Below are 13,554 nucleotides of genomic sequence, written 5' to 3'. Positions count from 1 at the left end.
CAAAATAATACACTTCTAAATGACCTACAAGGGGAGATGGAGAGGTGAAGGGAATTGAGGGAAATTGGAAGGGGAGATGAACCATGAGAGACTATGGACTCTGAAAAACAATCAGGGTTCTGAAGGGACGGGGGGTGGGAGGTTGGGGGAACCAGGTGGTGGGTATTAGAGAGGGCACAGATTGCAAGGAGCACTGGGTGTGGTGCAAAAACAACTTGAATACGGTTACGCTGAAAAGAAATTAAAAAAAAAAGAAAAAAAAAAAAAGACCTACAAGTAAAAAAAAAAAAAAGATTATAGCTTTCTGAACTGAATGAAAATGAAGACATATCTGTGAGACACATACAATGCAGTGTTCAGAGGGACATTTTTAGCATGAAATGGACACATTACTAAAGAATAAAGGTCTCAAAAATTGATTATCTTAACTTTGACTTTAAGAAATTAGAAAAAGAACATCACACCAGCAACAGAAAGGTTAAAAAATATTATGATCATTTCAATAGATGCAGAAAAAGCAACTGACAAAGTATAACAGCCATTCATGATTAAAACCCTCAACAAAGTAGGTTCAGAGGGGTACATATCTCAACATAATAGAGACCTTATCTGAAAAATCCACAGTGAACATCATATATGATGTGAAAACACTGAGAGCTTTCCCCCTAAGGTCAGGAATAAGACAAGATGTCCATTCTCACCACTTTTATTCAAACACAGTACTAAAAGTGCTAGCCACAGCAATCAAAGAAGTATGAAGTAAAGAAGTAAGAAGTAAAACTTCAACTATTTGCAGATGATATGATACTATATATCGAAAACACTGAAGACTCCACCAAAACACTAGAACTAATATATGAATTCAGTAAAGTTCCAGGACACAAAATCAACATACAGAAATTGCTGCATTTCTATACACTAATAATCAAGCAGCAAAAAGAGAAATTAAGAAAAAAATCCCATTTACAATTGCACCAAGAATAATAAAACATCTAGGAACACACTCAACCAAAGAAGTGAAAGACCTGTAAACTGACAAGTATAAAACACTGATGTAATAAACTGAAATTAAAGACATTTCATGCTCATGGACTGAAAGAACAAATACTATTAAAATGTCTATACTACCAAAGCAATCTACAGATTTAGAGTCCCTATCAAAATACCAATAGCATTTCTCACAGAACTACAACAAGCAATCCTAAACTTTGTATGGAACCACAAAAGATCCTCAATAGCCAAAGCAATCTTGAAAAGAAAATCAAAACTGGAGGTATCACAACCAGACTTCAAGTTATATTAAAAAGCTGTAGTAATCAAAACTATATGGCATTGGCACAAAAATTAAAACACAGATCAAAGAAACAGAATAGGAAGCCTAGAAATGAACTCATAATTATATGGTCAATTAATCTTCAACAAAGGAGAAAAGAATATCCAATGAAAAAAAAGTCTCTTCAACAAATGGTGTTGGGAAAACTGGACAACAACATGCAAAAGAATGAAACTGGACCACTTTCTAATACCAAACACAAAAATAAATTCAAAATGGATAAAAGACCTAAATGTGAAACCTGAAACCATAAAAATCCTAGAAGAGAGTACAGGCAATAATGTCTTCTTTGACACTGGCCATAGGAACATTTTTCCAGATATGTCTCCCAAGGCAAGGGATATAAAAGCAAACATAAACTATTAGAACTACAACAAAAAGCTTCTGCACAGTGAAGAAAATAGTCAACGAAACTAAAAAGCAACCTACTGAGTGGGACAAAATTATGTGTAAATGACACATCTAATAAAAGGCTGGTATAAAAAAATATATAAAGAACTTATACAACTCAACACCCCCAAACCCCCAAATACTCCAATTTAAAAATGGGCAGAGGACATGAACAAACTTTTCTCCAAAGACAACATACAGATGGTTGACACATGAAAAGATGCTTAACATCACTCATCATCAGGGAAGTGCAGACCAACCACAATGAGATATCAGCTAACACCTGTCAGAATAGCTAAAATCAAAAACACAGGAAACAACAGATGTTGGTGAGGATGTGGAGAAAAAGGAACCCTCATGCACTGTTTGTGGGAATGCAAGTTGGTGCAACCACTGTGGAAAACAGTATGGAGGTTCCTTAGAAAGTTAAAAATATACCTATTCTACTATTCACTAATCAAACTACTGTTTATTTACCCAAAAAATACAAAACACTAATTTATCACTAATTCATCATTCATCATGCACCTCTGTTTCTTGCAGCATTATTTACTATAGGCAAATTATGGAAGTAGCCTAATTGTTCATTTATAGATGAATGGATAAAGAAGATGTGGTACATATATAAAATGGGGTACCATTCAGCCACAAAAAAGAATGAAATCATGATATTTCCTACAACATGGATGAAGCGAGAGAGTATAAGGTCAAGCAGAATAAGACAGAACAGCAAACATTGTATGACTTCACTCATGTGGAATTTTAGAAACAAAAAATTTAAAGAAAAAAAAATAGAGACAAAGAAATAGACTATAGAGAACAAACTGATGGTTACCAAAGGGAGGGTCTGTGGCGGGGAGGGAATAGGCGAAAAAGGTGATAGCGATTAAAGAGTATACTTAACCAGATAAGCACTGAATAATGTATACAATTGCTGAATCATCGTACTTTACACCTGAAACTAATATAATACTGTATGTTAATTATACTGGAATTTAAATTAAAAAACTTAACTAAAAAAGAAATTAGAAAAAGAAAGGCAAATTAATATCAAAGTCAACCAAAGAAAATTCCCCAAAAGAACAGAAATCACAGAGATACAAAACAGAAAAATAATATGGAAAATCAATTAAACTAAAAGCTGGTTCTTTGAGAATAAAATAAAATCAATAAACCTCTAGCCAGAATGATCAGGAAAAAAAAAATGATCAGTAATAGAAATGAGTGAAGGAACATCATTTCAGATTCTATAGACATTAAAAAGGGTATTCAAAGAAAACAAAAAACAATTTTATGCCTCTAAATTCAACCACTGAGATACAAACATATTCTCCAAAAGAGACAAACTCTCAAAGCTCACTCAAAAAAGAAAGGCAGCTGATTTTTTAACAATGTTAGGGTTAGGGACTGGTACCAACCCTCCACACAGTCAAAAATCTGTGCACACCTTCTGACTCACAAAAACTTAACTAGTAATAGCCTATTGTAGACTGGAAGCTTTAACAGTAACAAAAACAGTCAATTAACATGTTTTGTATGTTCTGTGTACTAGATACCATATTCTTACAATGAAGTAAGCTACAGGAAATGTTATTTAAAAAATCATACAATGAAAATACATTTACAGTCCTGTAAATGTATAGCACAATACATTTACAGTACAGTATCGATACTGTAAATTATCATCTGTTTATAAGATGAACCACCTGTCAGTACCTATATCAATGTTGTCTTATTGTCTTATATGATACAAAACACTGTAGATGTTATATGTATTATTAATATTAGTCATCAAAAATAAAAAGATAACGTGAAAACAAGCCATATTTATTTATAGGTTTAATGATCCATACTAAAAACAAAGCAGCAGCAACAGGATTGCTTTAGGTAGCCTAGCAAAAACAATTCAATTGTTTCATGGTAGTGTAGCTTACATACTAATGAGTAAATCCTTACAAAATTTTTATGGCATATATTACTGTAGCCATACATCTAGACATGTATGTCTAGACATCTAGAAAACATCATTACGTTTTCTAAAAAACCCACTTACTTGTAATTAGAAAGCTGATAAGCGGTTTCTCAATGATGAGAGAAAGGGGGTTATACTGTAGAGTAATGCAATTCTTTGAAAGCAAAGATATGAAACACTAAGATATTAATTTTGTATTACATATTCATCTTAGGGCTATTTAAGGACAGGCTATCCACTTCTATGAGTTTTGCATATGATGTTCTACAAAATGAATACTTGATGATGATACAAAAATGTCTCATACAGTTCTCTCTGTACAGTTATTAGTTTTTCATATGAAGATACATATACAACTACCAGCTTATTAACCGTGCAGCAGTTTGATCATTTACTACTCATTAAGTGGAAATAGATCATAAGGGTCTTCATTCTCATTGTCTTACTGAACAGGAGGAGGAGGAAGAAGAGGGGTAGTCTTATTGTCTCAGGGTAGCAAAGGTGTTAAAAGTAGAGGGGGAAGGGTAGGCAGGAGATACAAGCACATTCAGTGTAGCTTTATGGAAATACATCATGATTTGTCTGTTTTTTGCTTTTTCATTTCTCTAAATGTGTTTTGATATGGTACCAATCCTTCTCCTACAATTTGCTTTAGTTTCAGTGCTGGTATCCCAGAAGGGTCTGTGTCATGAAAAAAGTCAAACACAGTCTTGAATAATCAAAACTCTTCTGCCAGATTGTCAAATGTCAATTTGTTTTCTGGCAGCGTTTCTTCTACATCTTCTTCCACATCGCTTGGCACTGTTTTGGAAGTACTAATTTCCATCAAGTCATTTTCTGTTAATTCCTCTGGTATGGTGTCTATTAACTCTTGAATTTCTCCAAAATCTGTATCTTAAAACCCGTCACCTGCGCCCCCCCTCCTTTTTTAACCATATCTACAATTTCTTTACTAATTTCCTTGATTCACTCTATCGTAAATACTGTGAAGTCATGCACAACATCTACACAGTTTTCTCCAGCAGTAATTTATTGTTCTGGGCCTGAATGCCTTCCTGGCATTTTCTAGAATAACAGTATCTTCAATGGTGTAATCCTTCCCAAGATGTCCTATTGGGTTTCTACCCCATGGCATTAATAATCCTTTCAATAGAGTACCATTTGTAATGAGCTTTAAAAGACCAATCTAGAGCCCCAATCTAAAGGCTGAATTACAGACGTTATACTTTGGGGACAAGTAGACCACTTTGATACCTTTCATACTGAACTCATAGGATTCTGGGTGGCCAATGGCATTGTCCAATATCAAAAGAATTTTAAAAGACAATCTCTTACGCACGGTACTTCCTAACTTCAGAGACAAAACTCTGATGGAATATTCAGAATAAAGAGTTCAACTGTCTAGGCAATCTTGTTGTATAACCAAAAGACTAGTGGCTGGTGTTTACTTTTTATCTTTAAGGCTCAAGGACAGGGGTGGGAAGGTAGGGGGTGGGGTTAGCAGCTTTATAGGTAAGGGCAGTGCTAATCAAAAACCCAATTGCATTTGCATAAAATAGTTGAGTTAGCCGATCCCTTCCTGCCTTAAATCCTCTTGCTTCTCTTCCTTACTAATAAATGTTCTTTGTGGCATTATTTTTTTCCAGAATAGGATACTTTCATCCACATTAATCTGTTCAGGTAGATATTCTTTCTCCATAATGATTTTCTGAAAGGCATCTGGAACTCAACTGCTGCCTCTTGTTGACGTTTTTAAGCCAAGTCTCTTTCTAAATTATCAAATCATCCTTTGCTGGCATTAAATTCTCCAGCTTTAGCTTCTTTTGCTTTAAGTTGTCTTATAAGACTTCGCTTTTTCTCAAATCATATTAGAGTGTATCAGCATGTTTTTCTTAAAGCAACTCTCACACCCACATAAAAGCTGCATTTTCAATGCAAGATATAAATGAATTGTGCAAAAACTGCAAGGTTTTTGTGCCTGTTGATGGAGCACAAGCTTCAGCTTCCCTTCCCTTCCTCTCTTTCTCCCCCTCCCTCTGTGGCAGGCAACCACAGCTGCAGACCTCAATCTATGGCACATATCAGGTAACTCAACTTTTTCTGTATTGTCATGATTTTTCTCTACTTCTAGGGAGTGCGTCCAGCATCATTAGTGATACCCTGTATGGGACTCATAGTGTTATTCAAGGTCTGCAGTATTCCACTAAACACAATGAAAAATTGTGTGAGATCACTTTTTACTGAGATACACAATTTACTAAAGAGAGAAACTGCTCATACTAAGATGATTAGCATCACATGGTGTTCTAAGGGAATACTCGTCAACACTTCAGCTTACCACAATAGCAACAGGAGGTGGCTACAGAATTATTACACTAATATATGCACTACAGTTAATTTTATATAGTTAAGATTTTTAAGTTTTTATTTTAATTCCCACTAGTTAACATACAGTGTTATATTATGTAGTTATGATTTAATACTGCATTTTTATGTTGGCTAACTTTTCTCCTGACTATAAATGGCACTGTGAGCATCAGTTTTTTTTTTAAGATTTTATTTATTTATTTGACAGAGATCACAAGCAGGCAGAGAGGCAGGCAGAGAGAGAGGAGGAAGCAGGCTCCCTGCTGAGCAGAGAGCCCGATGCGGGCCTCAATCCCAGGACCCTGAGATCATGACCTGAGCCGAAGGCAGCGGCTTAACCCACCGAGCCACCCAGGCGCCCTTTTTTACCCATTTTTTAAGTTCAACTAATTAACATATAGAGTATTATTAGTTTCAGAGGTAGAGTTCAGTGATTCATCAGTCTTATATAACCAGAAGCAAAATTTAACATAGTTTTTACACATATTGTAAACGTACATCATGACCAAATGGGTTTTATCCTAGAATTAGAATGCAAGGGCCATATAATAATCTAAAAGCCATCATTATAATTCACTACATTAAAAGACTAAAAGAAAATCCACATGATCACCTCAATAAATGAAGAAGTGTTTGACAAACTCAATATCCATTTCTAACTTAAAAAAAAAAAAACAAACCACAAACCCAAAACAAAACTCTAAGCACACTAGTAACAGAAGGAAATTTCCTCAGCCTAATAAAGGGCATCTATGGGGGCGCCTGGGTGGCTCAGTGGGTTAGGCCGCTGCCTTCGGCTCAGGTCATGATCCCAGGGTCCGGGGATCGAGTCCCGCATCGGGCTCTCTGCTCAGCAGGGAGCCTGCTTCCTCCTCTCTCTCTCTGCCTGCCTCTCTGCCTACTTGTGATCTCTCTCTGTCAAATAAATAAATAAAATCTTAAAAAAAAAAAAAATAAAGGGCATCTATGCAAAACCTACAGCTAACAATATACTCCACCATGGAAGAATGAATGTTTTCCAATATACACCAGGAACAAAGTGAGGCTTTCCACCTTTACCACTTCTGCTTAACACTGTATTGGAAGTTCCAATCAGTGTGATTAAGACAAGGAAACAAAAAGCATCTAGAATGGAAAGGAGTTAGTAAAACTTCTTTATTTTCAAACAGGACCGTTATAAAATCCTATGGCATTTACAAAAAAATTTACCAGAACTAGTAAGTTTAGCAAGCTTGCTGGATAAGAATATTATTCAAAAATCAATTGAGCTTGAATTTAAGAATACATGGTAACTGAAATTTAAAAATGACCATTTACAATAGTAGAAAAATGCAAATTACCAAGGGACAAATCTGATAAAAGCTGTGCAAGATCTCCACACTGGTAATTATATAACACTACAAGAAGAGACTAAAGAAAGAAACAGACAGATGTACCATGTTTATTAATGGATCCTGAAATTCAATATTATCAAAATGTCTATATTCCCAAAACTGAACTAGAGATTCAACACAAACTCAAACAAAATTCCAATTTTAGTATATATGCTGCCGAAGCGAGCACTCAAACAAAATTCCAGTAGGATTTTTTTTTTAAAGAATCGACAAGCTGATTCTAAAATGTTATGTGGAAATTCCAAGGACATATAAGACTGAAACCAACTCTGCAAAAGAAGATCAAAGTTGGAGGAATAACACTCCCAGAGTCCAAGATTTATGACAGGGTTATGGTAAGCAAGGCAGTGTGATGTTGTAAAGTGAAACACTCAGATTACTGAAAAAGAAGATTCCAGAAATAACTCAAAAGATACATACTCTACTAAATTCTGCCAAAGACAGATACCCAGGGAATTCAAAAAGAATGGATAATCTTCAAATGGGGTGCTAAAACATTAGTGCTATATGGAAAAAAAATAAACTCTGATCTTCATCTCACATTATATAAAAATTAACTTAAAATGAATCATACACAAGTTTAAGAGTTAATATTATGAAGCTTCAAGAACAGAACATCAGAGAAAATAAGTCTTGCAAACATTTAAAAAATAGGACAAAAAACATTAATTGTGTCTGATCAGAATTAAAAATTTTGCTCTGCCAAAGACAATTATGAAAAGTAAGACAAGCCACAAACTAGGAGAACACATGTACAACCATATCTATAACAAAGGACATACATAAAGAACTCATTAAGACAAGCTAATAAAAGAGAAACAAAAGATTTATAGATATTTCCCTAAATATAGGTAGCAAATAATCTCATGAAAAGATGTCCATGATCATTAGTCATTATGGAAATACAAATGTATATATTTGTATTATATATATTGTATAATATTATACAAATATAATACTACGATACACGTACTAGAATGCCTAAAATTAAAAAAGTTGGACTATTTCAGGTGGTGAATAAACATGTGGGCTAACTCAAACTTTCATACACTACTTGTACAAAGGTAAAATGGCATAACTGCTTTGGAAAACAGCTTGGCATTTCTTAAAAAGTTAAAAATACACTTTTTTATTAATAATGATTTTATTTATTTGACAGAGAGATCACAAGTAGAGAGAGAGAGAGAGAGAGAGAGAGAGAGAGGAAGGAGTGCCTAGCAGAAAGCCTGATGTGGGACTCGATCCCAGGACCCTGAGATCATGACCTGAGCTGAAGGCAGAGGCTTAACCCACTGAGCCACCCAGTCAGCCCCCCAAAATTAAAAATACACTTACCATACATCCCAGACATTTACTTCTAGGTATTTATTAAAGAGTACATGAAAACATATGTCGACCTTATGTTGACCTTAAAACGTATAGAAATTCTCACAGCAACGTTATTTGTGATAATGAAAAACTGGAAACAATCCAAATGCTTATCAGCAGTTAAGGATAATTCAAATTCAGATCTAATACCAAAGATTATCCTCTCAGCCACTGTCACGTTGTATAGAAAAGGAGACTTAAATGCATATTATACAGTTTGGCTTCACTAATGTAAATGATAGGGAACCATCTAAGTATTTTAAATAGAGAAACCAGGAGCTTTGAGGTAAATTTGAAAAATATCACTTTGAATAAAGTATGGAAGGTGGATTAAAGATTCAGTATCTCGAAAGAGGTCACATAAGAGGCTATAAATAATAGTTCAACTGAGAGATACTGAATGCAGGGAGAGAGAATCCAAGAGTTGGAATTGAGAGTTGTTTAGAAAGAATTAAAAGGATTTTTAAAAAACTGAATTTGGAGGATGACAAATAGGGAATAATCTAAGATGAAACCAAGGTTTCTAGTTTAGGTTACACAGTAGATTTGATAGCATTTAATTAAGTTTGGGAATGGCAAGTGGGAAGAAGGAAAAGGGATCCAATGGTGTTGAGTGCTTTTAAAGAAAAGACAATGAGGTGTTAAAGTATAAACTGTGTTTGGGAGGAAAGCAATCTGGTAGGGCCAGTATAGTTAGAGGTTAAGGAAAGTTGGGGCTAACACATGGTATTGGCAAAACTGGAATTTTACATGTGAAAGATGAAACTGGACCTTTACCTTATACCATATACAAAATCAATACAAAATGGGTTAAGGACTTAAATTTAAGATGCCAAACTATAAAACTTATGAAGAAAACATAGGAGAAAAGTTTCTTAACATTGGTCTTGGCAAGAATTTCCTGGATATGGTACCAAAAGCAGAGGCAATAAAAGCAAAAGTAGACAAGTGGGGTGACTTCAAACTAAAAAGCTTCTGCACAGCAAAAGAGACTATCGACAAAGTGAAAAGGCGAACTACAGAATGGGAGAGAATATTTACAAACCGTGTATCTGATAGGTTAATATTCGAATTATATACAGAACTACAACTCAATAGCAACCCCCCTCCAAGGAATATAATTAAAAAATGAGCAAGGACTAGAACAGACATTTCTCCAAAGACACAAATGGGCAGCAGGTATGAAAAGGTACTCTACATTACTAATTGTCAAGGAAATGCAAAACCACAATGAGATATCACCTCAAATCTGTTTGGATGGCCATTACAAAAAAAAAGCCAGAGAATAAAAAGGTAAGAATGTGGAGAAAATGGAAGCCTTGTGCACTATTGGTAAGAATGCAAAATGGTCTAGCTTCTATGGAAATAGTATGGAAATTCCTCAAAAAATTAAAAGTAGAACTACTTTATGATCCAGCAATACTTGATCATATATAAACTACTATATTCTGTATTTTGCACTCAAGCAAACTGCAGCCCTACTTATACGACACTGCAAATGGGAGTATTTAATCTCTGGTTTATTGAAAATTATGATCATTAATCAGCCATTACAGGGTTGGAGGGATATAAAAAAGTGTTATAAAGGGCGCCTGGGTGGCTCAGTGGGTTAAGCCGCTGCCTTCGGCTCAGGTCATGATCTCAGGGTCCTGGGATCGAGTCCCGCATCGGGCTCTCTGCTCAGCAGGGAGCCTGCTTCCTCCTCTCTCTCTCTGCCTGCCTCTCTGCCTACTTGTGATCTCTCTCTGTCAAATAAATAAATAAATAAAATCTTTAAAAAAAAAAAAAAGGTGTTATAAGGATTGTAACTGAACAATGAATAGAATTAACCAATGCTTTTCCAAGAAGCTGCCATTTGTTATCCCAAGGATATGATTGAAAGGACGTTAAGAACATCATTATTATAGAGGCTCCTGGGTGGCTCAGTGGGTTAAGCCTCTGCCTTTGGCTCAGGTCATGATCCTAGGGTCCTGGGATCGAACCCCACATGGGGCTCTCTGCTCAGCAGGGAGCCTGCTTCCTCCTCACTCTGCCTGCTTCTCTGCCTACTTGTGACCTCTGTCAAATAAATAAATAAAATCTTAAAAAAATTTTTTTAAATTGTTTTATATTAGTCACCATAAAATACATCATTAGTTTTTGATGAAGTGCTCCAAGATTCATTGTTTATGTACAACACCCAGTGCTCACGCAACAGGTGCCCTCCTTAATACCCACCACCAGGCTCACCCATTCTCCCACCCCCTCCCCTCTAAAACCCGCAGATTGTTTCTCAGAGTCCAGAGTCTCTCACAGTTTGTCCGGCCCTCCGATTTGCCCCAATTCACTCTTCCTTTCCTTCTCCTAATGTCCTCCATGTTATTCCTTATGTTCCACAAATAAGTGAAACCATATGATAACTGACTTTCTCCTTAAGGTGATTTCTAAAGTATATTTATAATCAGGAAACCATATGGTAAAATAATTTTCAGAAAGCAAACTTTAGTTTTCTCTCTCTTTTTCGAAGTGTACAACATAAAGCAGTAATTGAAATCAACCTATTAAGTTGATTCAGCTCTTCCTAAAATGCTCAAAATTGACTCTGCATCCCACACTAAACAAAAAGAATTAAAAATAAATAGCCCATTATTCCAATTCTTTCTACATAAAATATATTTTCAATAATTATATAGAGAGGAAATCTAAAAACTTCAAAACTGAGATTATACTATCTTCCATACAAACAATCTGAAGTATTAAAAAAAAGTCTTAAAAGTGATAGCAATATAGGGGCACTTGGCTGGCTGAGTTGGAAGAATGTGCCACTCTTGATGTTGGGGTCCTGAGTTCAAGCCCCACACTGGGTACAGAGGTTACTTGAACAAATAAATCAATAACTTAAAAAAAAAAAAAGAAGTACTAGTTATGTATATATTTTTAATTTCTCTTTAACTCTAAGAAAAATATTTTCACTTCATGAAAAGGTACAGTAAATAAGAATCTCACTAAATTCCATTCAAATCATCTTCAACCTCATAATATTTCCTTGCTGTCTATATCATGCAAACAAGCAATGTTGTCAATGAGATTACACTGAAGTAAATATATTCTCTATATGTTACTGTATAACCAAAGATGGACTGTTTTTCATGAGACTCTTGCACTATCAAGAACATAAATATGTACTCCTATCCAAAAACAAGAGGAATGTGGGTAACAAAATCATTCTTTGTCACCTAAACCTAAAACAACTGAGACTTAAATATTATTCAAGCTTTCAGACTGCAGGGAAAAAAAAAAAAAATCCAAGAAAACTCTAATTATAACCTCAGAGGAACTCTTAGGATATATTTACAAAACTCTGCAAAGGCCTAATGGTATTTTCAAATAGAGTATTCCATTACTATAGAACAATAAATGAGGAAAATAAGTTTCAGTTTCCCTAAGGTTCTCACCTGTATAATGCATCATCAATCTCCACAGATTCTGCTGATATGATGGGCAAATTTGTATTTGTACTGAAAAAAATAAAACACAACTTATAAGGGCAAGTATGGTTATTCAATATTCACCTTCTATAATCTAATATTCAATTACACATGGCATTTACTAGATGGGATTTTACAAACCAGATATATATTTTGTTTTCCATCCCTTTATTTCCATTTTAAAAATAGGTCAAAATTAAATTCACTGACTGCCTACTCCGTGTGTATTGTAAAATTACAGCCAACGCTTTTATTCTTAGGTGTTATCAGATGTTGTTTTACATATATTCTGATGGATCTCTATTTTAGCAATTTTGTTGGGAGTGCCCCATACACCTTCTCCAACATACATACATTGTTTTAAGTGCTTTAGATGTACTAACTCTGTTAACCCTTACAATTTAATGAGACAGGCACTATTACCAACTCCACTGAACAGAGGAGTAAAACAGGCTCACAGAAGTTAATTTAAATAACCTGCCCAAGGTTCCAGAGTAGGTAAATGGTAGACCCAGAATGTAAACCTAAGCAGTCTAGCTCTTGATCACCATTCTCTACTGCCTACTGCCTCATAGTAGGCATAATGAAAACACTCAACAGGTATCTGTTGAATGAACTTTAAAAATTAAAAAAAAAGGGGGGGGCTGCAGCTGGTTTGGTTGGTAGAGCATGCGACTCTTGATCTCAGGGTTATAAATTTGAGCCCTATGATGGGTGTAGAGATAATCTGAGGAAATTAAAAAAATTTTTAAAGAGCAGCATACTAGCATGATAAGATGTACTTAAAGTGATGTATCATTTACCATAGCTCAAATTTTTCACAGCGTGGCATACAAAAATGAAATGAAAATGAAAACAGGATAAACACTGGGAGACTGAAATAGTTCCCAGGCAGAGGTGGGGGCACTTTGGCCTGAGACACAGTGACTGCTAAGATCAATATCATTTTGGCAAAAATGTAATCCATTCCAGGTTCTGGGAAGCTCTAATTATCAATTATAGGATTCTAAAAATAATGTGAAGGCACAAAACTTAGGTTCTGAAATCCAATTTTCAGACTGGTATTGATTGATAAGCCAAAAGATCTGTAAACAGAGTTAATCAAAATGCTATCAGCTTCTAGCTAAGTGATACATGGATAACTCTTAGAAATATTTCTGATTCCAATCATGAAAGCAAACTAAGAGATAGCTGTATTTAGATCAAATAACGTCTAATTAAAACACACACGAACTCAATATGCCCTGCTTTGGCACAGTAACG

General features: G+C 35.0%; 1 protein-coding gene across 1 annotated transcript in view; it reads right to left on the bottom strand.

The window, feature by feature from the left end:
* UBA6 (ubiquitin like modifier activating enzyme 6) overlaps positions 1 to 13,554 on the bottom strand; it is an 86,520-nt gene that overhangs the window by 71,704 nt on the left and 1,262 nt on the right. Inside the window, exon 2 of the mRNA XM_044225102.1 lies at positions 12,259 to 12,321. Coding sequence (XP_044081037.1) covers positions 12,259 to 12,321 — 63 coding nt within the window. The remainder of the gene's footprint in view (positions 1 to 12,258; positions 12,322 to 13,554) is intronic.

The sequence above is a fragment of the Neovison vison genome, chromosome 11 (assembly GCF_020171115.1).
Source record: "Neovison vison isolate M4711 chromosome 11, ASM_NN_V1, whole genome shotgun sequence".
NCBI classification, from domain to species: domain Eukaryota; kingdom Metazoa; phylum Chordata; class Mammalia; order Carnivora; family Mustelidae; genus Neogale; species Neogale vison.
Note: the sequence above shows the minus strand (reverse complement) of the source record. Positions and strands in the feature narration are given on the sequence as shown.